This window comes from Mastacembelus armatus, chromosome 5, assembly GCF_900324485.2.
Source record: "Mastacembelus armatus chromosome 5, fMasArm1.2, whole genome shotgun sequence".
Taxonomy (NCBI): domain Eukaryota; kingdom Metazoa; phylum Chordata; class Actinopteri; order Synbranchiformes; family Mastacembelidae; genus Mastacembelus; species Mastacembelus armatus.
Window position 1 is genome coordinate 17,819,178 of NC_046637.1, and position 27,680 is coordinate 17,846,857.

A 27,680-nucleotide genomic window follows, 5' to 3' on the forward strand; every position below is an offset into this window, starting at 1 on the left:
TTGTATTTTAACCATATAAAACTCGATATACTAGAATGATGGACATTTTGGGGCACTATCTAAAGAACTCTATAACTTTAGAGCTGTCGTGAATTATTTCACAAGATACTGGTTTTAGGGCTTACAAGCCTACTTGTTGCACTCTTGGTGGGTTCTTGCTTCTGCAATAATCCCAAAAGGCTGTACGGCAGACATATGTGCCTTCATGTTAGGTGCATGCTTTTGAAAAGTAAAGATACTCTTCTCCTCATCCGTCAGTGGCAGAGCAGTCCGCTTGCACAGGAAGGAATGTTGCTTACTGAATACCCTGCAAGAAGCAACACCACATTAGAAATAAACGTTTTTAATATTTTCTATTGTGTATTGTTTAATAAAAGTTCTAAAATGAACTGACATGTAGTGGTTCTTGTGCAGAGAGGTGTGTCTGGGGATAGCATTGTTTTTGCTGCTGAAGCTGCAGTCCATACAGGGGCCTGGAGCCAGAGCCACACCCTCTGTTTCCTCCGCTTTGATGTTACCCAGGTTCATCACAGACAATTGAGGTAAAGGCTGCAACACACAAAAAACAGCTGTTGGCTCAACAACTACAGGTCATTACAATCACCTCCGACCAGAGTGACAAACTAATAAAGCATAATAACAAGCTCTGACCTGAAGCAAACACAGTGAAAAACAAAGCAGCTATAATTGATATTTTTTTTATAGTAATGATGTGTCAGAAAGAAACTTAAAAGGTTGAGCACAGCAATAAACCCACACAGAATTAGGGTCTGCCTCTCCACTGGGCTTTATGGAGCTTTATAGTTTCAGCTCGTTGTTCAGCTGTCTGGCTGCAGCTTTTGGTTCACTCTCACTGCTCTTAAAATCAGGGGTAGGGAGCTGATTTTGCAAAAAAAAAAAAGCTATAAAAATCTGCTCTACTACACCCTCAACTACTGGTAGCGACCAAAGACAGAGCTAAAAGAGAGTGAACATTGCACTTGGGTAAGTGGCCAGAGTTACAAATTGAAATTACTGATAATGTCACTCTGTAACTATCCAATATGTAATTAAGCAACTGTTTTCTAAGAAGCTCATCATGTCTGCTTAAAATGTATAATTATTTGAGCATACATTGATATGTCATTGTCAGAAAGGTGGGTCTATAGGGATTATCTCAGTAAAAATAATCTACTTGGAGACAGTAATAAACCCAAATTTAAGATTTCTAAATATTCCTGAGACTTAAAGTTGGAGAGTTCTGCTCTGTCCAAAACCAATAACAAAAAACTACCTTGAGCTTCAGGCCTGGTTTCCTCAGTGAATACTTCTTAGGCTCATCTTTCAGTATATCCTGAAATGTCTTTGAGTTTCCTCCCATGTGACACCTAAACTCTGAGATGGGGCTGGTCTGTGGTGGATTGGTGTTGCCGCCAGGAAGCAGCTTCTTCAGCCAGCGATTGTACTGAGCGCTGGCTGCTTCAAGCTGCTCCATCTGCAGATGGTCACCTGAGGATCAATAACACAGTAATGAATTAAAAACCTAACATATTGCTATTCTTTTGTTTGTATAACAGGCCAGAGAAAGATTTTTACTGCACTGGATGGATAAATATGTTTTGTTCACTGCTCTTATCATTGAGGTTCCTCTTTGTCCAAATTCATTTTCCAGTGTGGTGTGGAAGTCTGTAACTCAACAGCAAAGACTGATACTGGCTCAGATATCCACCACCATCTGGAGCTTCAATCAAAACATATCAATATTGGCTTTCAATACTGAGAAAACACAGCCCAGACAGTTATAGGAAAAAATCCACTTTTGGATATTGTTAGATTTTTATATTCACTCTATTCAGGCTAGTTGCACTATAGTCTCTCATCACATGCTGCATCTTCCCATATATGTCTAAAACAAAGCAAAGCTGTTACAAGAAGCGCAACCAGGTGGAACCACAGCAGTGTTACAGATGCACAGGATGGTCACTATTTACATTCAGAACCTGTGTGGCAAGAAGGCAAAATATTACTGCATCAATCACATCAAAGCAATAGATATTGCCAGATGCTTTATATAAGTTGACAAAAGAGGCAGCCTTAGTTGTAACTTAGCCTGATAGACTAATAAGGGAATTAAGTTTAAACAATTAATAGGTTGCCCTCCCTGACACTGTGGGAATACTGTGAGATACTGTGGTCAAAACCTTGGCTCAGTCCTCACCTACATAAAGAATTTACAGAGGCTTATACAGAGGCTGCTGTTTGTGGACACATTTCTATCTCCCCAATGATTACCTCTTGTTCACCTACTGAACTCCATTATGAAACCACGTAAAAATTTTTACTGTATGATTCTCAGGAACTGATTCGAGTCTTGGCATTTATAGCTGATGTCATAACACAAAATACGCCAATGCATGAAAGACGTAACACTCAAAGTTAAAGGTTTTCTGTGGTACCGTCTAATACAGTGCATACCAGCCAGGTGAATGGTGACAGGAGGTGTGCTGAAGAAAGGAGGAGGTTTGCTGTAGAGGTTGAAGTCCTCATAACGCTGGCTCCAGGACCATGTGTTCCGTGAAAGTGTTGGCTTCATTGTATTGGCATGTAAGATGTTCTCTCTCCATGGCTGGAAGCATAGTGAACAGTGGTCTTATTCTCCTAACCTTCCCCTACAAACACATACTATGACTGAACACCTCTGGAGACTAACCACATGCTTCAATTTCTTTTAAAATGTTATTTTAAGTGCCACTAGGACAGTAAATTATTGTATGGTCAGGTCAACTGAAGCAACAGCAATGCTAATAATATTAGTCATGTCATATTATATGCTATTCTTCATCTAACCTAAACACACTGAGTCACAGAGAAAGAAGGCAGAGAAAATAAACAGCCACCCTGTGCTATAATCTATGGGAATGTCAGTAAACTGAAAAATCCTACTCCACTGAAACCCCACACCGATGGAAGATGAAAGGTGACATCACCCTCCTTAGTTCTTCTACACGAGCCTCATCTGGGTGTCTTGGGTTCACTTTATACTCGTCACTGCTCGTACTTGTGAACCAAACTGTAGATACACCAGCAGAGCTAGAGTCCTTTTTGGATTTCAGGTCTCCAGGCTCCACTGTAGCACTCTGGTACTGTTGACTGTAGGTAAACCTGCGCCCAGGCACCTGAAGTTATCACCAGAAAAACTATAAGTAATTTGCTAGACACTTAGACAATTTTCAGTTTTTAGACAATTTTCAGTTTTTGAACACAAGTTTAGATTGTTGGATGTACTTGTACTCTGTTTGAAAGGTAGAGAGGACTTCAGCCCTTTCTGGCCATTTGTTTTATTATTAGACTTGAACCTAGTCTTTTTTTTTCATTCATCCGGTGAACAAATCCTCATTAATGTTTGTAAAAGACGCATCATGTGTTAATTCAATTTAAAGAGGCAATAACAGGTTCTACGCATACAGGGACAGCACAACAAGCTATAAACAGCATTAAACTGGCATTATATCACCTCATAAAATTGTTATGCCTAACTTGTTGCCTAATTACACATCCAGCAGCTACAGAGTAAGATTATCATTCATCCAAGCTGCTACCCACTCCATTATGTTAATCATAGCAATAAACATAACTAATGACCTGAAAGTCACTAAGCTGAGAAAACATCAGTCGAATATTTCTCTGTGGGTTTGTCACTGAGAGGTCTCCTTCTGCCTTATATGTAGTCGTTGACTCCTTTGTTAATAAGTAAATGCAGATTAGTGCAGCTTTTAGTTTGAAGAGTCTGAAGTGGAAGTGTTAATTAAGAATCATTTGGCCTATTAGAATTGCTTTGTACCTTTGGTAAATTGACTTATATAGGGTTTTTCTACAATCCAGTGCACTCAAAATCACAGACTGGTTATGGATGACCTGCTCTATGTCCTGCTCAGTTTGTACTTAATAGCTATAGACTCATCAAACCTTTGCCATCTCTCTCTGAAGCAGCTCCTTGGTTTGCTCATTTGAGTTGAGGGTCTGTATGCTGTAGTTGTGTGGTAGTCTGGTTGCATCCTCATCCATCCTTAATACAGCAACCTCTGGTTTCTGCAACAGCTTACTTTCCTCTTGAACCTTTTTAATATTTCCCTGGAATATTTTGAAAACACATGAGAGGCCCTCTAAAGAAATCTGATTAAACTCAGAATACAGTACTGTAGGCCTACAGACCTGAATAAAGTCTTTCTGGTGGCTCTTGCATTTCCATGTGAGATATTGACTGTTTTGTGTATCGAGTGGTGTGTGTCTTTTCATTCTTGCAGCCAGACTGGCCATGTCCACTTCAGTGTTTGCTGCGGCTTTTTGGTCCCACTGCTCAGCATATGTGCCATATTCCTTGCTCATGCTGAGAATCATGTCAGTTGAGGGGAAGAGGTTGTACTGAACCACTTCTTTGAGTTGTCTTACCTGACACAACTGGCTTAACCTAGGAAAAATAAAGTAAAATAAAAATACTGTTATGGTTTTAATTGCATAGTGTATTCAAAATATACAATTTAATCATGTCAGCTTTAAATAGATTCATGCAAAAACTTAAAGGTCTGCTTAGTAGCAGAGTTATACCTGAATTAACTATCACTGATGAAAACCAGTAGTTGCAGTTGAATGAACTATGAGCAGACTTTGAATTAAGATGGCTTTGCAAACTGTAATTTCCCAAGTTTAGCATAAACATCTGTGGCTGTTTGTAAGCATGGATTTTAATTCTGTATGTGTGATAAAATAATACCTGACAACATTTATAGAAAATATATTATGTGTAGTCCACCTCTTGCCCAGTCTAAGGTGGATGTGGCTCCAGCTCCCAGTGACCCTGATGATAATGGTTTGGTTTTACAGTTCACAGCCTTGACATTTCCTTTTTTGTGTCATTGCGCTCATCAGCATTGCATCTACTGTATTTTTCTAATAGCTTATGCTGCTGAGCAAGAAACCCATTAATTATATGTTTAATGTTATAAAATGGTTTGCTGTGATATACAGTGTTCATGGTTTATAGAAAGTGTGGTAGAACATGTAAAATCACAGGGACCATCCTTCAGGACTCTCTCTGTATGAGTACCTTGATAAAGCTTGGAAGCAGGGTTGGGGGACCGTGCCTCTAATGTAGACCTGAGGCTGTCTCATGATGGTCTCTAGTGACTTTTGTAGATGAATAGGATTCAGGCCCATATCTAATGAGCCATAGATGCGCTTAAAGAAACCCAGGTTGGAATTGTGGAGGACTATCACCTGCTCGTCCTCTCTCCCACTTAGCCTGCCAAACATCACACAAACAGGATTTTCACTGGAATTTAAACACTATCTGAATAGATAGCACAGCTGAAACTTGTTAACACAAGCTGTAAGGTCAAGATAGTCTTACTTCATAGGAACAGCCTCGCAAAGTCTTCGCACTGCTTTATGTTTCAGGCCTTCAAGAACAAAGATTTGTGTCCTCTTGTCTAGCACGTGAAATCCTGTAACAAAATCCAGATCCTTGCTTTCATCAAGCTTGAAAGTCATTATATAATTTGATAGGACACTGTCTATATTTTCCAGTGAGCAGGAACCCAGATTGAAGGCTGATGCATTGATTCTGCGGATCTCTGATCTTAGCTTGGTCATCACAGCCAAGTTGTTGTAATCAAAAAGGTAGATGATGCGTCCAAATGGGCCATCACATTTAACACTGAGTGGGCAAGCTATTTCAATCTTGACTTTAAGTTTAGAATTGTCCTCAAAATAATTGGCACATGGCATGGGCTCTCTAATAGCTACTGTGTCAGTAATCTTCCTGTTCCACACGCTTCTTTCCCTATACGGCAGCGGAGGTGGAGGACAACATTTTATTGGTAAATGCTCCTTTATACTTTTCTTCCCAAGTAGGAGCCCAGAGAGGTTTAGGCTTACAATACCATGAGGGTTGACTAATGATGAATTGCTCTGCATGTCATCTTCTGACCCCATGCCAAGCATTGCTGGAGTATCTGGTGTTTCTTCAAACTTTCTGTCACGATCATGAACCTCTATCTGCAGGGGTGGACCAGAGAGGAACTCATGGAGCTCTTGAGGACTTATCAAGCCAGTCAGGATCACATTCACATCTCTGAAGTAGATGTTGGTACCATGTTTGTAATAGTTTGTCCTGTGTATGCTCAAGTTATGGAACTTGTACTGGCAATATACAGGCATACATTCTTCCTGGAAAAAATGAAGAAACCACAGAATGACTTATATCAAAGCATGAGCTCAAACTTGAGGTGTGAATTTAATTGTATCTCATAACTGATAAGAAACAATAGATACTGAATGAGGAAGAAATTGGAATGTTGTGCATGCATGTGTACAACATGATGTACATATCATTAATCATTAATAAAATCTATCTATCTATCTAAACTATCTCATCATTAACATAGATAATAAACATGACACGGCACCTGTAGCACGTGGAAAGGGACTGGGGATGAAGGCATTGAGGTGGCTGACAAAATAGTGATAACCAGTGGATTAAGGTCAGCTTTCAGTTGCTCAGATATCAGAGGTCTATCCAGAGAAATGTTGCACATGACCTCAAATACACCAGATGAACTGACAGGGAAGCACTCAGTTAATGAGGTCTCACCTGGTCACAGAAATAACAGAATAAAATGATTTCTTTCATGGTGGACATAGTGTCTGACATTTTAAATCCTATTATCCTAGCTAGTGGTGGGGTGCTAAGGACAACTACCCTGAACCAGACTATAATATCATGACAAATTTTGGATACATTGGCATAAAATTTGGCACAGATATTTAGTCTCAGGAGATGAACGCTAATGACTTTGATGGTCCCCTGACTTTTCTAAACCTTGACTTATTCTGATGAGCGAGATAATAAAGACAAAATGACTCTGTGATAACCAGGAGACATCTAGTATATAACTAATCACATGCAAAAAGTTTGGGAACCAGTGGTTTCAAGGCCTTTTGTGGAAAGATAAGTTTGACTCACCAGCTAACAAACGAATGGGATTGATTTCAACCGATGCAGTGCCATTATTTTTGATGCTCTCAAAGTTTGAAAGGGTCAGGTTTTGAAAAACAGTTTTCGTTTGTGAAGCCAAGTTCTTGTCTATAAAAAAGGGTTATGAAAAATATATTTAGTGTGGATTAACCTGAAGTATATTAGTATGTTGTTGGCAAAAATGTTAAATTTGACATTTGTGTTCTGATGAGTGCACCAAAACATTAGTGCTTAAAAGACAAAAAATGATAAATATACCTGTTTCTGGGACCACATCTGAATTGGAATTAACCAATATCTGACTTTTGTGTTTTTTAGATGCACAATGCTTCTTCTCACATATGTTTCTCAGTTTATTTACCATAGTCTTGATTCCACCTTAGAGTAAAAATATCAAGTTATAAAAACGCAACCTTTATAATGCTTGGGATTTTTGGGCACAATGAAACCAGTGCTCACCACACATATGGATGGTATCCTCAGGCTGATCCTGGGGCAGTCTGAAGGTTGTCAATCTTTCATAACGGGCCTGGCTTGATAGTTTGTCTTTGCTGTTCCATATCTGAAGCTTGATTTTATGAGGAAGTAGATTGATCAACATGTCCCTGTTGACTCTGACATTAAGATTTTGGGTCCAACCAACCCATATCTGATCTCCTTCATGCCATGTTCTCAGAATCTGTTGTAAAAAATGCAACATATATTTTACATTAAATGTGTCTAAATGATATTCAACAGAATGTTTTGAAGTATGTTTGCTGCTACCAGAAATTATCATCCTTACATACATATTACAATAAAAAACTCCTGTTCAATAAAAGATCATTTACTGTAACTCTAGATGACATAGCTGCTTTATTGTTGTACATTTAGAATGCTCATTAATTGTTCGTTAAGGACTTGTATACACTAAGTCATACCTTGGCCTTATCTTCTTTGTATAGTTTTACTACTGGCCCCAACACTACTAGGTCCACTTTGACTTGCTCTGCATCACCTGGCAATAACTTGTATTCAATGTGATAGCAACTCTGAGCTTTATGGGCTTTCAACAGAACAGTAGATGAGTCTTTATTCCTTTTTTTGCCCTTATCAGGAGATTCAGGGACACCAACTTCTTCCCCTAAAAAGGGTTAAAGAAATTTGTCATCTCAAATTGCTACATTGTTGTTGTGACTTATAGTACATTTCAAATTATTCCTTGAATTTCAGTTTAAGTACTTTTCATTAACTCTGGGAAGCTCATGTTAGTATTTTATATGTTATGTGTGACAACCTTACCTACTGGAATAGCTAAGGCAGTGTAGACTGTCCATGTGACATAATAAGAGCTGTCATCTGTTTGTGATGTGATATCCTTAGTTGAAGTTGGCCTATTTTCTAATCCATGCTCCGTGAATGACAAATCATCCTCGACATCTTTCTGGCCGTCATTTGTAACTTCATCATCTGGCTGTTTATAATGAAGATTTGCCTCTGATGTGCTGGTCATTGGGTCTAATTGGAGTGTACTATTTTCCATGAACAATGCTGTAAAAAAATAATAAATCAGTAAATATTTAATTAAGCCTCAAAACAATCCAAATACCAGGTAAGTAATAGCCAAAAAATTATATTAAACCTAAACTATACATATTTAGATAGTATTTTAGTGTGATTTACATCAGGAAAAACATACACTTCCGATACCAAAACAAACAAACGGTAGACACAAGAGCCAAACAAAAGCACCTTAACATTTTAATTACGAAAGATAAGTGTAGGGCCTTTGTATATATGTGCTTGACTGAGCTACACTTTCATTTGAAATATGTGACAATAATAGTCTATTTGAGGTGCCTGTAATGCTGGGCTTTGGTACTGTGATACTGTACCATAATTTAGAACACTGTGTGAATTCATCAAATAATAGACTTCAAACCACAATATTATTACTGAATAAATGCATGTCAGTTTCCCCGACTACATGTTATAACTATTAATAATAGCCTAATAGGCTATTATTTATACTTCACTATTTTCCTTTTTCCTGAGTCATAAAGTCCTAAATCATCAAAGTGTCTCTTAGACCCCATCCCGACTAGACTGCTTAAAGACATCCTGCCATTAATGAACTCATCTTTATTAGACTTGGTAAATTTATCTCTAGTATCAGGCTATGTACCACAGGCCTTTAAGACTGCAGTAATCAAACCCTTACTAAAAAAGCTTGGTCTTGATCCAGGAGTCTTCACTAATTATAGACCAATATCCAACCTACTATTTATTTCTAAAATCCTTCAAAAAGCTGTTGCTAAGCAGCTGCAGTGCCCTCCACAATTATTGGCACCCCTGATTAAGATGTGGTAAAATTGGTCGTTATTGGGTCTTTCAGCCGGATAATGACCCAAAACATGTGGCAAAATCTACTAATAAATGGTTCAGCAGACACAAAATCAAGCTCCTCCAATGGCCATCTCAGTCCCCAGACTTCAACCCGATTGAAAATCTATGGGGTGAACTGAAAAGGAGAGTGCATAAGAGAGGACCTTGGATGATCTGGAAAGATTGTGCAAAGAGGAATGGTTAAAGATCCCTCTCTCTGTATTCTCCAACCTTGTGAGATGTTAGAGGAGATTAAGTGCTGTCTTGTGGGCAAAGGGGGGTTGTACGAAGTATTAAGATCAAGGGTGCTGATAATTGTGGCACACATTATTTCATATAAAGTCAATTATTTGTTAATGTTATTTTTGTTTTTTTGCTGAATAATTGTACATCTATTAAACCTTGGATTTTTCTCTTTTTTCTGAATTTTGGTTCTATTTTTAAAAAGAAAATGAATTTATTAGAAGCTTAAAATCCAATCTTAATCAGGGGTGCCAATAATTGTGGAGGGCACTGTATCAGACCACTTACACAGAAATGAACTATTTGAAGATTTTCAATTAGGATTTAGAGCACATCATAGTACAGAAACAGCACTGTTAAAAGTCACCAATGATCTTCTCTTAGCCTCAGATAATGGACTCGTTTCTATACTTGTCCTCGACCTTTGTGCTGCATTTGATACTATTGCCCATAGCATCTTATTACAGAGACTGGAGCATGTGTCTGGTATCAGAGGAACAGCGTTAAAATGGTTCCGATCCTATTTATTGGACAGATTCCAGTTTGTTCATGTCCATGATGAACCTTCCACACACACAAAAGTTAGTTATGGAGTTCCACAAAGTTCTGTGCTAGGATCGATTCTGTTCACCTCGTACATGCTTCCTTTAGGCAATGTTATTACAAATCATTAGAACTACCTTCTTTCACTTGCGCAACATTGCCAAAATTAGGAACATCCTGTCTCAAAATGATGCAGAAAAACTAGTCCATGCATTTGTTACCTCAAGGCTAGATTACTGTAACTCATTACTATCTGGATGTCCCAGTATCTCCAGTTAATCCAGAATGCTGCAGCCAGAGTCCTGACAGGAACTAGCAAGAGAGATCATATTTCTCCTATACTAGCTTCTCTTCATTGGCTCCCTGTAAAGTCCAGAATAGCATTGAAAAATCCTTCTTCTCACATACAAATCCCTTCATGATCAAGCTCCTTCATACCTTAAAGACCTCATAGTATCATATTATCCCAATAGAGCACTTTGCTCAAAGAGTGTAGGTCTACTTGTGGTTTCAGATTTTCCAAAAGTAGAATGGGAGGCAGAGCCTTTAGCTATCAAGCTCCTCTCCTGTGGAACCAGCTCCCAGTCTGGGTTCAGGAGGCAGACACTCTCTGTACTTTTAACGCTAAACTTAAAACCTTCCTTTTTGACAAAGCGTATAGTTAGAGCTGGCTTCAGGTAACCCTGAACCATCCCTTAGTTATGCTGCTAGACAGCCCGAGGACCATCGGTGCACTGAGCTCCCCTACCCTACACTACCCTAACCCTCCCCTCCCTTCTCTTCCCCTCTCCTCCCCCCTCACATGTATATTCCACCATTGAATGTCACTAACTTTGTGCTCTCTCTCTCCCCTAGTTTGTGCTCTCTCCCTCTCTCTCTGTTTTCTCTCTCTCTGTACCTTCTGCAGGTGTCCCTGGTCCTGGAGCTGTATATTACTGATGCACAGTTACTGGCCCCACCAACCTGCAGTGTCTATTTGTTGTTTATTGTTGCTGTTCTTTTCTCACTCCTCTTTCCATTCACCCCAACCGGTTGAGGCAGATGGCCGCCCAGACTGAGCCTGGTTCTGCTGGAGGTTTTTTCTTACGTTAAAGGGAGTTTTTCCTCTCCACTGTAATTGTTGTTTTTTTGTTTTGTTTTGTTTTTTTTTGTAAAGTGCCTTGAGATGATTGTATTGTGATTTGGCGCTATATAAATAAAATTGAATTGAATTGAATTGAAATGAGTGCTCACCTGAACAGCTGTAGCGTTACGTGGTCCCGATAGATTTAACAAAGGCGGACTAAGTAGTTCAGATTTAGATTGACGTCTTCTTGAGGAGTTCATTGAGAAATGAACAACAATGAATAAGTTTTCTAAACTTAAACTTAAATGGTCTACAAGTTCCAAAGCTCCAAACTCGCGTCACTTAATTTAATAAAACCAATGTATTGTAGTAAAATACTGGAGTAGGTAAATTAGACTGTCACATAAATTTACACCTACAGTCTATGATTTCTGAGTGCAACGCGTCGCCACGGCAACCGCTGTAGCACAGGAAGTGAGGTGTATAGTCAGTTACAGTGACAGTGTTAAAACTATAGACTGATAATAGGCTGATATAGTGAGTTTAATGTAGGCTACAGGTTTCTATAAAATAATCAAATGATAGGGACTTTTATACTAGATTTACTTTGAAATAGAGCGCGCGCGCGCACACACACACACACACTGTCAATGTCGCAAAAACTATAGCCTGCCTTATTATAATGTAGCATTCACACACTTACTATAGTAATTGGTATGCCACCAGATGAGTATGACATGGCAGTAGTAGATACAGTGGTGGTGAACATCACGCGTGTGTGGTGTAGCATGACAAACAACAGTGACTTAAAATAATATGTGAAAAAAAATTGATCGTTAGTATATTGCGTCATTAAACATTTCATTTAGTACAGACATGAAACATAATACTATTATGTCCTGTAAACTGTGTAGCATGACGTGATACCCTCCAGTAGAAAAACAGGCTGCAGAAATAAATAAGTAAATAAATAAATAAAATTTAATTAAATAAAATTTAAAAAAAATAACCTACACTCCCATGTTTTACTCATGTTGTAAAAACGCTGTAAAAATGATGAATTGAAAAAAAGGAATATACCTCTGTAGAAAATATTAGTCTCCTGGGCACATTACATCGTAACAAGGTATAACCCAATAAGTGAATGACAAACTTTTACACATCTGCTGGCAATTATACTCAGGCCAACGTCAGTGTGAGGCCGTTATGTGTAGACTATGGTACTGGCTCCTGGTTGGGACCCCTGGTTTGGGATTTTGGGGGCAGTGCTAAATTCAAATCCGCTCTGTCTAACACACGCCTCGTTTCAGGCTCCGCCAGTCTGCTCCGAGTTTCTGCAGAGAGGACGAACACACGGGATGCTGTAAGAAGAAATACTAGTTTCATTTTGTGAAAATATGATGTTACTCAGTAGAAATAATGGATGCAATAGACTCCAGTGATCCTTACAGCCGACCAGCTCGCAGGACACAATGGATAGTCAGCACTCTGGCTTACCATTACGGACTGGACCGGGGAGTGGAGAACGAAATTATAGTTTTGGCCACCGGGTTGGATCAATATCTGCAGGAGATTTTCCATCACATGGATTATCAAGGTGTAGGAAAAATCTCCGTCGAGGACTTTAACATATTGTGTGACGTTTTGGGACTCAACAACGACTCTGAGGATACAGAATGCGCCGCTGTTGTAGACAATCTACCCAGCGAGCTCACTTTCAGACACTTCCACGCCAAACTGTGCGGATACTTCAGCACCAAGGCGGGCTGTCAATACGAGAACGGCCGCCTGCTGGTCGGGAAAGAGAGCGAGCACATAGAGACTCAGATCCGGCTGAGGAGCCCTCTGAAGCGGCGTGAGAAACTGCTGGCTGTGGGTGTAAGCGACTGCTCGTCTCCCTCCACGGAGGGACGGCACGCGTCCGGCTGCAGGCTGGGCTCCTGCACCAGGGAGTGCTATGAGGAGATAGTGGCACTGGAAGAAGCAGAGGACCGAATAACCAAACTAGAGGATGAAAATGCAAGTTTGAGGGAGCTGATTGAGGACATGCGAGCCGCACTTCAGAGCAGTGACGCACGTTGCTTGGCTCTGCAGGTCAGAGTGCTGGTAATGTTGCTGCATACAGAATAAGGGGGTATAAAAGTATATTGAACAGTAAAAGAGGGCTGGACTCACAACCCTACTATGGACAGCCTGTTATTCTGTTGTTAAAGTCATGAATAAAAAGTTCTTATGATAATCCATCAGGTGGTCGAACAGTCTACTTACCTTCAGGGCAAAGAATCACTCTGGAGCAATGTAAATTATTTATTAATCATTAATTCAAGCATTAGTTAGAACTTATAAACCCTTTACACAAGGTGACAAGCTCAATAGCCTCTATTAAGGATTGATGACATTTATAACTAGCTCAGTAGAATGTGAGATTTTATTAATGATGTGACTACAAATAGGTTTTCACAAACTATTTTTCTATGTCCTAACATACAAAATACTGCTCTGGTTTCTCTGGTGGTTTTACTAAGATTTACAACTTCAGAATTAATAGTGAGTTTTGGCTTGACCATTAATGATTAAACAACAAGAGATGTTTTGCATAAATTGGCTAACTTGTTCTAAGTAATGGCTAGAGTGATCATTTGTTAAAACATGTATATTCTGTAGCAGGTAGCAATGTTGCACCTGCTTAGTCATATTTCAATAATTTTGGGGAATATCATATTCAGGTTATATGTTCCCCTTCTCTTCAGGTTGGACTATGGAAAAGCCACTCCAAACATAAACCAGAGGAAGGCTGTTTTGTTGCCCGCCAGAAGCAATCTACCCAGAAAAATATGAGCAATGGCAACCTGACAAGTAGCAGCCTGAAGAGCTTGCAGAACATTATCCATGAAATAGAGCTGCTGCAGAATTCCAGAGACAGACAGGTGGAGGAAGCGATGCTGTGCAATCAGAGACTGGAACAGGAATTGTGGAGCTCTAAGGAGACTGTGGCTGCTCTGGAGGACTGCAACCATGCTCTGAAGAGGGAGCAGGTCAGCATGAGGAAGAAGGTGGAGGAGGCCAGGCAGGCATTGATCAATGGACTAGGTAAAGTGAAGGAACTGGAAGCCAAAGCCAGTCATGTGCCAGCGCTGCAGAGACATGTCCTTGAGCTGGAATCGGAGCTTCTCTACTACAGGTAAAAAGAATGAGAACTCAGTCTCATAAGTAGTATTTTAGCATCAACAAAACAGTACTACATAAATGTTTACAGAGCAGGCCTACTATAATAGGTTAAATTGTCACAACTCAGACTGTAAACATTTCAGCTCAGTTATAGTACAGTATACCGGTAATTGTGCAGTACAGTCTAATACAGTACAGTATAATTATTTTGTGGTGCCTGATAATCACAAGGAACTGCCGTTTTGTTTCGCTTAATTCCTTAAACATTATGCTTATGCTCATGTGAATTTTTTTGCGGGAAGAGAAGCTGGCACATTGCTACATTTCTTGGCATGGTACAGTCGCCAACTGCTGACCAGCAGAATAAGGTGAAACCAGCAGAAGAACGTGTGTATTGTGTTGCCTTTTTGGTCAAGTCCAATTCAAGTAAAATGGGGATCCACTCACACAGTATTATTACATAGCACTAAATGGTCAGACACTCCTTGGGGGATGTTTCATTTATATGTCAATTTAAAGACAGAACTCATTTTTTGGAGTTGTTATTCAGGAACATGGAAGTACAACAACCCTTAAAGCTCTGCAACCACTCCATTAGGTCCATTGAGCTGTCAAACCCAGACCAAACAAGTGTCTGCCTGTTCACCATGTCATGAAAAGGACGTTTTTTTAGTTATTGCATTAGGGAGGCATTTGTGGCTAGAATGAACCATAATGGATCATAATTCCTTCTTGAATAAAATGACTATTTACCTGAGGCTTCATGCCTGGAAAACTCTGCAATGCTATTTATGAAGCCTTGATGTGGTTTACTATTCCAATTTTCAGCCCTGTTGTGTTTTAGTTTATTTAACAGGCAACGTGTGTGGCACGTCGGTCCTGCCTGAGCTCTGGTAATGTAGGGAACTATTCATTTTGGTGGAAGCAAGGGTGGAATTGGATTTTAAAACTATAAAACCATTGGTTTAATGTTTATCTCTGTCTGTTATCCCTGCTCAAACCATATAATCAGTGTCTGCAGGTCTGCCTTTCTTCGAGAGCAGATGTCTCTAAATGTCTCTAACATTTACATAATGCTGTTATTATGGACTCACAGTCATGCATAGCCAGACCCATATGATTATGTCCGTGCTACTACTTGCATTGAGGGTATTCCAAAAAAGACATTTAGTAACCGGAATACACTTTTTTTTTTTTACTCTAAACTGACTAATCTTTGCACAGTGTGTTCCAAAGTCTTTTCACTGCCCTTCCATTGACTGTGTAATGGAAGATAATTCAAGATCACAAAGGCTCTGACTTATCAAGAGAGAGCCCCATTGAGTGAGAAGCACAACAGACTGACCGTTCTCATCAATCTCCACTCACTTCTTTCACTGGGCTTCCAAATGAACAATGCCACATAGGCACCCCCATCCTATGGATCTTAGCAACCAAGCTCCATGAATATTCCCACTGAAAGACTTAAAGCAGGCTCAGCCAAAATTTTTCCAAGGACACAGAGCTAGAGACATAGAAAGGTGCCAGTTTTGGTGCTGTGGTGAGTGAGAAACACTGCTTACATCTTGCTCCTAAACTAAGTCATGACTCTTTCAGAATTGTCTCTTGGTGTCAAATGTTTCAAATCAGAGGTGATGTGTTGAGATACATGAGTGTGTCTAGAGTTCTATTGAAATGACAGACCATTACATTATCTGTGTGGCTTACTTCTAAGCTAATGAGATTAGCTCAGATGCTACTGTAGCTCATAGAGTTGCAGGGCTGGTAGGATAGTGAGATCTGGCACTGCTTCTATCCTGTGGTTGATAACAAAAAGTGGTTGATAAAAGAATTGGGAAATATGCTTAATTGTTTTATTGTCAGGAGCCACCTTAAGTGGATTAAGACCACTCTGTTTGTACAGTAGGCCCTGTGATGGACTGGTGACCTGTCCCCTGCCTTTCACCCACATAGAGCTGGGATAGGCTCCAGCAGATGCCCATGACCCTATAATAAGCAGGTATAGATACTGGATGGATGGGTGTTTGTACAGTATATAGCCAGACAGATACTGGATAGTTAAGACTGACACATATTTGGGAGTTTAATCATCAGATATCAATAGGCTGACTGATATTAATTATTTAAAATATAAATATGTCTTCTACAGTTCTCTATGATTGATTGATTTATTTATTTAATGTGACTAAGATACAGATTAATCAGGCCATTTTACAATGTAAAGTCCAAATTGTCAGTGCACCCTTGGGGATAAACTAACACACAATTAAATCACCTCAAGCCTATTAATAATGATAATAATAATAATAATAATAATAATTTTATATCTCAGTCAGAATAAAATCAATGTGTAAAATAACACATTATGATTTCATGTGTTAATTAGTGAGCGCTAGGGGTGCTGTTAGGCAGAATTTGTCACCTTTGCACATGGCCAGGCTAGCTGATCTAAGAGAGCTGACAGCCAGCTGACCTGGAGCAGCACTGGTATCATCATCTAAGAAACCCAGCAGCCTACTCGCTTTTGTGTGTGTGCGTGTGTGTGTGTTTGTGTGTGTGTGTATGTCTGTTTTTACATTTGTTGATGTACAGTTTTCACATCTAGAATAACACTTTTCACCAACATCCCAGCAGACGGCAGTTTGCAAAAATGTGGTCATCATTATGAAACTTAAGATGTGTGGGTGTTGTTGCATAACATATCTGTGATTTCTTTGGATTGTATTTGGGAATAGAGCAGAGGCTGAGACCCAGATGGGTGCCGCACCTTCAATGGAAGGTGATTAGCACAGGAAAGTCTTTGAGTAACCGTGATCATCTAAAATTGTCACTTTTAGTTGCTTTTTTATGCCTCGGGGTAAAAAGGGAAATCAGTCACTGCAGCTCTGTGGACTAGAGGGATTAAACAATAGGAAGCACAGTAAGAAGAACAAAAAGAAGTGAGGGGGAGGAAAGCATACCATCTGGAGGAAGAAGCAAACACTCAACTGTTTGTTCATGAAAGGACAGACATGTTTTGCAAGGCCTACAGGAGGCGAATGGCTTCATTCAGCTTTCCATCTTCGTATTGACCTCCAAACAAAGATAGAATGGAGAAACAAAATCAGTCCTTCAAATGAACTTTGGCCATCTTTTATGTACTTTCTAGAAAGCATAAGCAAGCTCATGTTCTACATGTGCAAGTTTAAAACTCACTTTTCTTTTCACGCCTGCAAACTTCTCTATATGCCTCTAACCCTCTGCCCTCTGAAGGCAGGCCTCAAGGGGAGGCCTAATCTCCCTGTCTTTTTATGCTCTCTGTGTGGTGCCTGAGAGCGGAGGGGAGGGGAGGGACTAGCAGACCATTTATCTGTCTCCATACGAGAGCAGCCGTATTGTGTGGAGCAGGTGCTGCTGCGGCATGACTACCCTTTAAATAATGTGGAAAGGACACACTTCAGGGATGTCTGGGACCTGTGGCATTCTGGTGCTGCTGCCTTGCTGTTGTTCTTGAATAGCTTTCAAAAACCATTTTCACAACAAACTACTTCCCCACTCTCCTTCTCCCTGGACTTATGCTGACATCAGCAGAAAATACATCACTCATAAAATATCTTATAAACTTATGCCACCCACGTTTCTTGGCCTTCTCTCCGTGTATATTTCCCTCTTCTTTTAATACCCCATCTGTTTGACTTTGAGGGTTTCTTTGCTCTGTGCCTCATAAGCAAAGCTTAAACCACCTTTTGTAAATGTTACCGGCACTGGTTTGTGGATTAAGTCCTCAGCTATTGTCTAACAATAATCACATCGCTAAAGCCACTTTATTGTATCCCAGAAACCACCATTGTACAACTGTGACCTAAAAGGGTTTGATTAATAACTGTGAGCTAAGTAAACACAACCCCTAACCTTTCTCCACCATGCTGCAGGGCACCAACAAGTGCTGAATTTTAAGTTCAAGATCAGGTTTACAGCATCCCCTTATTTTTAACCTCTGCAGAGAAAAGAGACTGTCATTGACCAATGACACCTGAAAGAGAAAACTGCTCTTCAGAGAGTGCAGCAGTGATGGGAAAGAGCATGATGATGGAAGGTTAACTTCAGTGTTGACCTGTGACAGCTACAGGCAGCACTCTGCCCCGGTTGTAACAACAAACATCTGCATACCCCCCACAGGCCAAAAGAACATCTTTCAATCTTTTGCTAATAGAGCCGAATACAGGATCCTATTAATTAGAAATGCCTTGGCATATAAAAGTAGAGCTCCCCATGCAAAAATTTACTCCTGGGCCTTTAGGGATGTTGGAATAATTAGGCCTACGTTATATAGGCTGCAAAATGCTTCCACATATTGCTATAACACTTATTTAACACATGTATTTTCATTGCCAGAAGTTTAAAAGTTAATATTAAACCAACCTCATGATAAGATGGCTTTTTCCTAAGTTATGAAAATAAATAAAAAAGTCCTAGAAGCAGTAACATAACTCTATGTTGGATTTCCCTAAAGAAGTATTAAAATCAAACCGCATTACTAAAAAAGTCTAAGCCCTTTCCAAGTCTCAGTTTAATTTTGGCTAGAGCCAAGATAAGCCAGGTTCCTTTGATACATGAATCCGATAGACAGACAGTTCAGGAAATGTTAAGTCAATTATGTGCTACATTTGTATAAAAATATAAAGTCTTTTTCAAGTTTCCTGCACAATTTATAGAGCAAAAGTCTGCCTCAACTTTCTGCCCAGCAGATTAATGATCTAAAGTACACCTTTGAAAATTAACTTTATTTTACTATTCTGTGGCTTTAGAATGGGACACAAAGCAGCACTAACCAGTTTGCTGGCCACCTGGGTGCAGAAGAACTACAAAATATGCTAACAGGCAATGCTGATAATTTGATTTTATAAAGTTTTTATGGCTATTGTGTGAAAATATATGTACCCATTTACTAGTCCAGCAGGTGCAGAGCTACATTTTCTGAATTTAATTTTGGGTGTCTGGGACACAATGGGACACAAAGCAAAGGTAAAAACAATTAGCTGAAACACAATATAACGCTTCATACAGGTGGGGCAAACAGGAGAGTTAAGCTACAATTCTTCGTGGTCTCCTCACTATGAGTGACAGCGTTAAGTTACACATTTGATCACTTGTATATGTAAGTTTATTGTCACTCACTGAAATTCATAAGCAACTGCAGGTTACAAAATATCAGTATCTGCAGTGTACTCTCTCTCTCTCTCTCTCTCTCATGCTCTCTCTCAGCCTATAGGGTAAATAAATTCATATTTTCATTTTGCCCGGTCAAATCCATCCCATGCTGCTTTAGATGCTGATCAAATTTTGTCTATGCCTGCTGCATCCCACAATCTGACCATTGTCCAAGATGTCTGTTTGGACACCGTTCAGCTGTGTCTGTTCATTCAGTTGGAACTCCGTGCACCAACTCAGCACCACCATGCATCACTTCAGAATACCTCATCACTGTCAAACCATGTGATGATCAACCCTCTTTAAACAGTAGAAATCTCAGATTTCAGTCAGGAGGTCCATTTTTTACTAGTCTCCAAAATGAGGGTGTTTGTTGAAATTGTATTTTGTCACAAAGCTGCTTTTTAACCTCTTATTCATAAACCTCTTTTCAAGGCCTAAGTAGGAGGCTGTGGACTTGCTACAGTATTCACTGGACACAGCCTGTAGCCTTCTACCACTGTCACTTAAAATGCAATTAGTCACACCAAAGTCTGCATTTGAAAAAGACCTCCTGTTCATTCCAGTCCCAGTGTTTCCTCAGCAACCTGCAGAAGTTTTGTGTGTATTCACGTCGATATACCAGCTCCATGTTGGTCCAACTGCAGCTGCTGACCCGCAAGAACTAACTCTGTCTTCCCCCTGCATGGCCCCCACTACCTTAAACATGACTCTCAGGTTGATTGATTTAAATCATGCTGTAATTATTGAACTTCAATGAAGTCAGTCATTTCTTCCCAGTTTTGCACTTAGAAATCTCAAACAGTACACAGATGCAGAGTATAATGTCATCTTACAGCATAATCTGCCTTGTGCCAACAGGATATATGCATGAGTGCTCCATGACTCTTTTTCCTTTTTTCAGACTCAGGCTGTTGAAAACCTTTTTGAGATTTTTTTTTTTTCCTTTTTTCTTCTGGAAGACATCATCATCTGGAAACACTTATTCTCTGATTTACGAAGGCCCCCTATCGGATTTCCCCCAACAGCAAGAGAAACCTAGAAAATTCAAACCATTACAGGACAAGTGATCTGCACAAACTGAAGTCTCATTCTTTCTTTAAGCACAAATGGCTGAATGTTTTTGTGACACAAGAGAAAACACATACAATATATAAATTTTACATTGTTTTTCAACGATAGATAAAATAAAAGAAAACAAACAGAGTTTAGAAAACTGATAATGCACTTCACTACATCGCTCCATTCAGTGCGCTTTTACCTCACATTTTGCAAGCTAGCACTCGCTTGCACACTGACTGTGCCACTCCACCACTGACCCACTTTACTGTAAAATGCCTTAAAATACAATGTCTGGTTTCAATTACTCCACCCAGATTTGGCAAACTACATCACACGCCTCAATAAAATTATCATGGCAGTTGTAGATGTGGCTTAATACATACAGCCTTGTGTTACTTGATATGTTCTATTTGATGTTGAAAATTGGTTTGGATTGAACTTTTCTCATCTATGCAAAGCTGAAGAGCAGTTTTATCCCTTTGGTCAGTGTCAGTCTGTGTAGAGAGATTTGCAGCAGCACAAATGAGATCATGTATTTACAAAGAACATGCAAAGAGATATATGATAGATGGTGCTCCCTTTTAGGTCAGAGGTGTCAAAACTACAACTCCCAAGCACCACCAGGGCAGAGCAGCCACCAAGCACCGGCAGCAGGCTGGGCCAGAGATGCTGCTTGGATTCCCAACATGACCGCTGTTCCCCAACAGGGCGTGCTGTGACCACCCCAGACAAAAGTAGGATGTCTTTTTCCCACAGACATTGAGTGAAATGCTAAGATAATTAAAAGGCTGCTGATGCTGCTATGATAATCGAGCTTTAGAGCAGAAGAAGAATTATTAGGAAGTTAAGATTTTTCGTAACTTTCCTACCAAGCAGCCATGCAGTTTACCAACTATGCTGAAAATGCTGATTATATTGATAATGATGTTATGTTGTGGCATCCAGTGGAGGAGCAACTCTTTCGTTCAGTGGAGGGCCAGGCTGCCTCTGACGAAGAAGAGGACAAGTGGACCGGAGATCAACAGAGACAGGTGGACGAGGTGAAAAGGATCTTGACCAGACTGTCCTGCTGTGGGGAGAGGTAAAGCACATGGTATCTTACAGCAGAGTGACAGCTTATGTATGTTCATCATACAGGGCTAACACATTACATTCACAGTTAGACCTCACACCTACATTCAATTAAAATTAGCAAATGATCAATTTATAGGATTAATGGACAAAATCAGGAATTGGTGCTGACGCTTGGAAAACATCTCAAATGTTACAGTGATTATTTTTGATAAAGCAACAGACTAGAAATTACGGTAGAATGTACTAGGGTGCTGCAGAATTTGAGCAAGAACTACAAGAATGACACCCAAGACAAAATAGTGAGCTGCATAATTCCCTCGGTGTCTGTCAGAGTCCGATTTAGCTCCTACAGCTCTGAGCCTGACAGACTTTCTCTCTTTTGGTGTTCTTGACCAGGTGTGATGACAGGGCTTTCAAGAAACTGATGTCTAAATTTGGGAGTTCAAGGAGCGAGGAAAGCTGCAGTGCTGTGGTGGAACTTCTGGAGAGGGTGACCAGGTTGCATAAGCAGCTGGAGCTGAAAGAGAGCCAGGCCGAGATAGACATGGACCAGGTACAAACCACCACTGGGTTTCATCACACCGGGGTGGGCTACTACAGTATCCTCTGACCTGCTCTGCTGGATCCTTTTACAATGAATTATTCTCTGTGGGCAGTGTTCTGCCTTGCTTTGCATCATAAGTCATTTTGTGGCTGTGTGCATGGTGTTAAACTAGATTAGAGGGGACTGATGAAGGTTGTTATGAATGTGGAGGGTTTTAAAGACAAAACCACAGCCAGTGGCATGATCCTACAGCTTCCATCCAACAAAACCACCGGCAGTGACTACAGAGCCTTCCTCCGCATATATCTGTGTGTGTGTGGGTGGGTGTGTTTTCAGCTGTATCTCACTGGAGCTGACCACAGAAATACTCCCCCCTTGTCCTGCATGACATTTAAGAATATTATAAATGAATGCTGTCTCGTGCCCATAGGAGTGAGTGTGAGCATGTTTGTTGGTGTTTGTCTATATGTGGCCCTGTGATGGACTGATGACCTGTCCAGGATGTCCAGCAGATCCGTGTGACCCTAAAATAGGAATAAGCGGGTATAGATAATGGAAAGATGGAAGCTGTCTTGTTACAATGGAGCAGTACTGTCACACACAGGGAACACAGGCAGAAGGGGACTCATGGCGTAATGGGTTCCCAGAACATCTCAGCACTCAGAGAGGAAGGTTAAAACTAAACAAAGCCCTGACTGCGAGGCTTTGTTTATTTGCAGGATGTGTGGGGTGAGACCTTTTGTCCTATGCTATGATGTAATTGTGCACTACAGGGATTTCTAGTATTTTTGGCAGTCTAACCTACAGAATCAGAAAAAAAATCTTTAACCTTTGGCATGCATTAGGCATACATTTACACCCACTATTTGTATATTATATTAAGATGCTGTAGAGGCCTATAGGGAAAAACTCACATTCCCAAGAGTCACATATCCTGCCACTAACACAAGCTCAAAAATGTATCTCAGCAAGTTGTTTTATTTGCATTTTGGAAGGATAAAGGTTGGTGGTATCATATATTTTTCTTATTTTCAGCAAATACTTAAAAAAACAAAAACAAAATTAAACCAACAATTACTTTTTACTTCCTAAAAAACATTATAATGTGACTGAATGTATCTAAAGGCTAGTATATATTATACCTCTGTGTTTTTGAGCTCCATTGTTGTCCAAAAACTTGAGAAGACTCATTAATGGGCCACACTCTGGCACTAGTTGAATGCACACCCTGTACTTTTGACTCAATCCTACACAGCCCATCTTGCTGCAGAAAAACCTCCTTAGAGTACCACATATTTTATTCCACAGTCACAAGTAGTCAAACAACAAATACACTCTTTCCTCCCATCTGAGCAACCTTTGATTAAAAACTGCAGTGACCAGCTGTATGGAGAAATTACTGAGCCTTTTGTAAGAATGGAACTACATATTGCTACTGAGCTGTATACAGAGAAAAATGTGGTTGGGTTTGAATTGGGTTTGATTTTAAAATGTTTTTATGCTAAAGCATTTATTTGAATCACTTTATATGAAATATAATACTATATATATATATATATATATATATATATATATATATATATATATATATATATATATTATACACAGGGGCCAAGTATATCCAACATTCATGCACAAGCAGGAAAAAAAATGCTGCAATTTTGCAATATGATGTTATAACATGAGAGAATAGAAATAAGACTGAATAAATAGTGTAATAACAATCAACGGGTTAACTTCATTGGTTCAGCTGTTTCAGAGTGATGACACCATGTTATCAGAACCTCCCACCAGATATATACTTCATTACTCAATATAAGTGATAGCATCGTAGGCACTGCAGATATGAGACAGCAAGTACATGAATTCTCATAGTAGAAATCAGAGTGGATAATGCATTCATGTATTTTTATGTAACAGTGCAGATGTACCCCTGCCATTTAACGTAAAATGTGGTTCAAAATGTCTTCAATGAACAGGCCCAGAAGATTTTTGCGGTGAGCACAGCACCCTGAGGCTCACCCACAATGTGCACATTCAGTGCACAAGAAGCAAGTCAAGCTTAGTTACATGACTGCAGCAGTTCAGGGTCTAATCAGATTTCATCAGTGGTGAAGTGATAGTATGGTGCCCCTGAATTGGTCTGCATCAGCATTGTGAAAGCTTTTGTATTGCTTCCAACCAGAGATCTTCTCTGTTCTAACTACTACAGCTTATATCTGGGAGATCTTTTATTTCAATAGAAGACGCTTCGTCACAGGTGCAGCATGTACACTACAAGTATGGACACATGTTTTCCAACTTTTGGTAGTTTATGTGTCCATGTTTAGCAAATGTACATGTAAATGCAAGAACATATGAGTGTGCGTCTGTCAGTGAACACTATTTTCCCCACAGTAGTGGGGTTCAGAAACTGAAGGGCCTGTGCTTGTATTAGCTGAAGTCATTAGTAGTATACTTTACAATGGACAGCTGGGCCCAGGCATTTAAAGCTCTCAAGCTCATTCATAACATGATTTCACTGGAGAAGTTGAAAGTTAGAAGATTAAGGGAGTGGTCAGTCTAAACCTGGATCCGCTTCAAAGACTATTTCTTGGCCCACAGTGCTGCTTTCCACTAAATTTGACTGAAAATCCATATCACATTGTGAAATATCCTGCTAACTAAAAAACATACAAATGAATATGGAAAACATTACATCATTAAGATATGTTTTATATTATATTGTTTATTATATATATATACAGTACACTGTATATATACAATACTGTATATATACTGCACACAATACACTGTATATAACATGAACTATGATGTGAGACCTAGGCCAGGCAGGAGGTTAATGTGTTTTAGTCTGTCTGACTTGTGTTGTGTGTCTCAAGATGAAGGATTCTCTGGTCCAGGAGCTGCAGCAGAAGGCCGAGGAGACAGAGTTGCTCCAGATGGAGCTGCAGATGTTGGAGACAGAGAGGGTTCGTCTGTCACTGGTAGAGGAGAAACTTGTGGACATTCTGCAGCTCCTCCAGCAGCTCAGAGATCTGGTGAGTCATTATAACAGCTCTGCTGGGCAGAGGCCATATCTATTGTATCTGATAATGTTGTTGAGATGAAACTCTTGGTAACCAAGACTTTGATATTAAGCATGTTTTTTCCCCCTTTTTTACTATTTTAAGGTTCAAACATATTGTTTTTATTTTTAGCAGAGTGAAAAAAAGCATGTGAATCCTTGTCTTAAATTCAAAGCAAAGAAATTCATTTTGCAGGGCTGGCTGCTGAGTTGAGCAAAATCCACCCACACTGTCTGGTTAGGCATCTGAAAGGAAAACAAATTCAAAGTATCCACTAGCACTCTTCAGGGACAAGCCACCATATGTAAATCAACATAGTGATACTTTGGAATTGAAAGTCCACTCGGACCTGTTGAATCACCAAACAGATGTCTCTCTGCCACAGGAAGAATATTGAGATGTGGGTTTTTTAAAAATATTATTTTGCCATCTAATCCTAAGACTCTTAACAGTGTGAGATTAATTTAACATCTGAGAACAAATGAGTTTAACTCATTGAGCGTATATGAAACCTTTTGTGGTCACAAGAGTCAGATTACCTGTGAAAGTGCTAGTTAACTGCCCAATAGCCATCTGAGAATACCTCTCTCGTTTCAGAACGTCTCTCGGAGGTCTCTTGGGAAAATCGTGCTCAGCACTTTGGAGTCTTGCAGCGACCCCCAACATGGTTAGTAGGGCTCACACTCCAATAAACTCAGTTCAAGCCCTGTGAAATGTGATAATCAAAATTTACAGCTACTCAGCGCAGAGAATTAAATTAAGTTCTCGTCTGTAACAAGATTCCTACAGCGGTCACATCTGTTCTGCTTTTTCACAGGGAAAGCCCACATACTGGAGTTGCTCAATGCTCTCTATCATGAACTGGCTGCCTGTGAGATTCTGTCTACTAGTGGACCTTTAGAGCAAACACAGAGTCAGGAGTCTCTGAATGCCCTTATCATCTCCTGCTAAACAACACTGCCTCCTGCAGGGCCAGTGCTATTCCAACATCTTTTCTAAAGGACACTGGTAGCGGTTGTTAAAACAAATAGGCTGACTGATGTACATAGTGTATACTGTTTGGACCTGTATAATTCTGAGACCGTATTATCTATAAAGGTGTATTAGTTTAGTATGTTCATTTTTGTAGTGAAGGGCTTTATTACATATAAATGTAATTCTTGCTTATTCAAGAGTTTTATTTTACACAACTCTTAACATGATCCATGGATATTTTTTTTCCACAACTGAGTTCTAAATGTGAAAATGGTGAAATAAGCTAATTTTAAAAGGTACATGAAGTAGGCTATGAAAAGTATAATGTCCAGGAAGCTGTATCTTAATTCATGTGTCTCATTCATCTGCAGCTAAAGATAAAATGTATCCTAACAGGTTAGAAAGTGTTTATACCAACATATCTGTGAAGTATGAAAAGGAATGCAGCCTTTTGACTATATTTTGAGAAAACAATTGGTATACTTTGCAACCCTTGGGATGCCATGGTGTTTAATGGTGCATTGAGGTGTTTTATTCTCTAGCATCAGTAATGTTGGTAAATATCATTGCATTAGCAGTATACCATTTATCCATGTATCTGTAGGTGCATCATTGAAAGTACACCTAGTGAGAAGTTTTGTTTATAGAAACCAGAAAGACTTTTCCAGATTAGCCCAGCCTTTGGCCCACATTACCGCAACAATTCCAGTATATCATTAAATGTCTGAATTAACCTATAGCTATTATTACTGCCTCATATCTATTATTCAGCATAATAAAACCAATTTACCTTGTAAATGCTAACTCTGAATAATGAAACTTGCTTATATGAGTTGGATCAGTTGCATTGTCATTGCTGAAATGGGTGCCTTAGATACAAAACCACTTGCTGATGTTATTGAACCATGCCATTAAAACATTTGAATTGTGTAATCTGGATCACTGATTTATTTCTTTTTGTCTGTGAAAAAAAACTCCTGCTGCTGCCAACTCAAGGAACCTCATCCATGTCAGATTACAGTGATACAGGACACAGATTGACAGACAGGCAATCATATAGGATGAACTGACAAGGAACAAAGGGACAGGGCTGGTATATATAGACACACAGGGAGAGAGACAAAGGGGCAGAGCAGACGCAGGTGAAACTGATCAGGATGATTAAACCTAAAGTTACCAGGGACCACAACAGGGAAAACAGAACTAAGCACAAAATAAGGGTCCTTGGCAGGAAACCCGAACAGGGGTCATGACAATAAGTCTCCCTTATTCAAACATTACAGTGGCTCAAAAAGTATTCAGACCCATTTACTATTTGCACAACTATTTTAAACATTTTTGTACATTTCTGAAAATATATCACAATAACAA

At 39.6% G+C, this 27,680-nt stretch overlaps 2 protein-coding genes across 3 annotated transcripts; one reads left to right on the forward strand and one right to left on the reverse strand.

Annotated features, from left to right (window-relative positions):
* Positions 1-58: 58 nt before the first annotated feature.
* On the reverse strand, positions 59-11,648 carry cfap92 (cilia and flagella associated protein 92 (putative)). The gene is made up of 15 exons (XM_026306387.2): positions 11,396-11,648; positions 8,294-8,542; positions 7,933-8,135; positions 7,472-7,691; positions 7,271-7,390; positions 7,001-7,120; positions 6,444-6,628; positions 5,398-6,204; positions 5,084-5,322; positions 3,946-4,447; positions 2,967-3,155; positions 2,455-2,605; positions 1,274-1,488; positions 395-549; positions 59-307 (listed from the first exon to the last, which is right to left on the reverse strand). The coding sequence occupies exons 2-15, from the start codon at positions 8,532-8,534 to the stop codon at positions 130-132; spliced, it is 3,525 nt and encodes a 1,174-aa protein (XP_026162172.1). The 5' UTR covers positions 8,535-8,542; positions 11,396-11,648; the 3' UTR covers positions 59-129.
* Positions 11,649-12,553: 905 nt separating this feature from the next.
* On the forward strand, positions 12,554-27,212 carry efcc1 (EF-hand and coiled-coil domain containing 1). Of its 2 annotated transcripts, none has more exons than XM_026306296.1 (8): positions 12,554-13,334; positions 13,979-14,409; positions 21,234-21,382; positions 21,594-21,729; positions 22,119-22,275; positions 25,149-25,307; positions 25,932-26,001; positions 26,152-27,212. In XM_026306296.1, exons 1-8 carry the CDS (start codon positions 12,648-12,650, stop codon positions 26,283-26,285), a joined length of 1,923 nt encoding a protein of 640 aa, XP_026162081.1. In that variant the 5' UTR covers positions 12,554-12,647; the 3' UTR covers positions 26,286-27,212. The 2 variants fall into 2 exon arrangements, with proteins under 2 accessions (XP_026162081.1, XP_026162082.1); XM_026306297.1 differs by having other exon boundaries at positions 12,554-13,322.
* Positions 27,213-27,680: the final 468 nt, after the last annotated feature.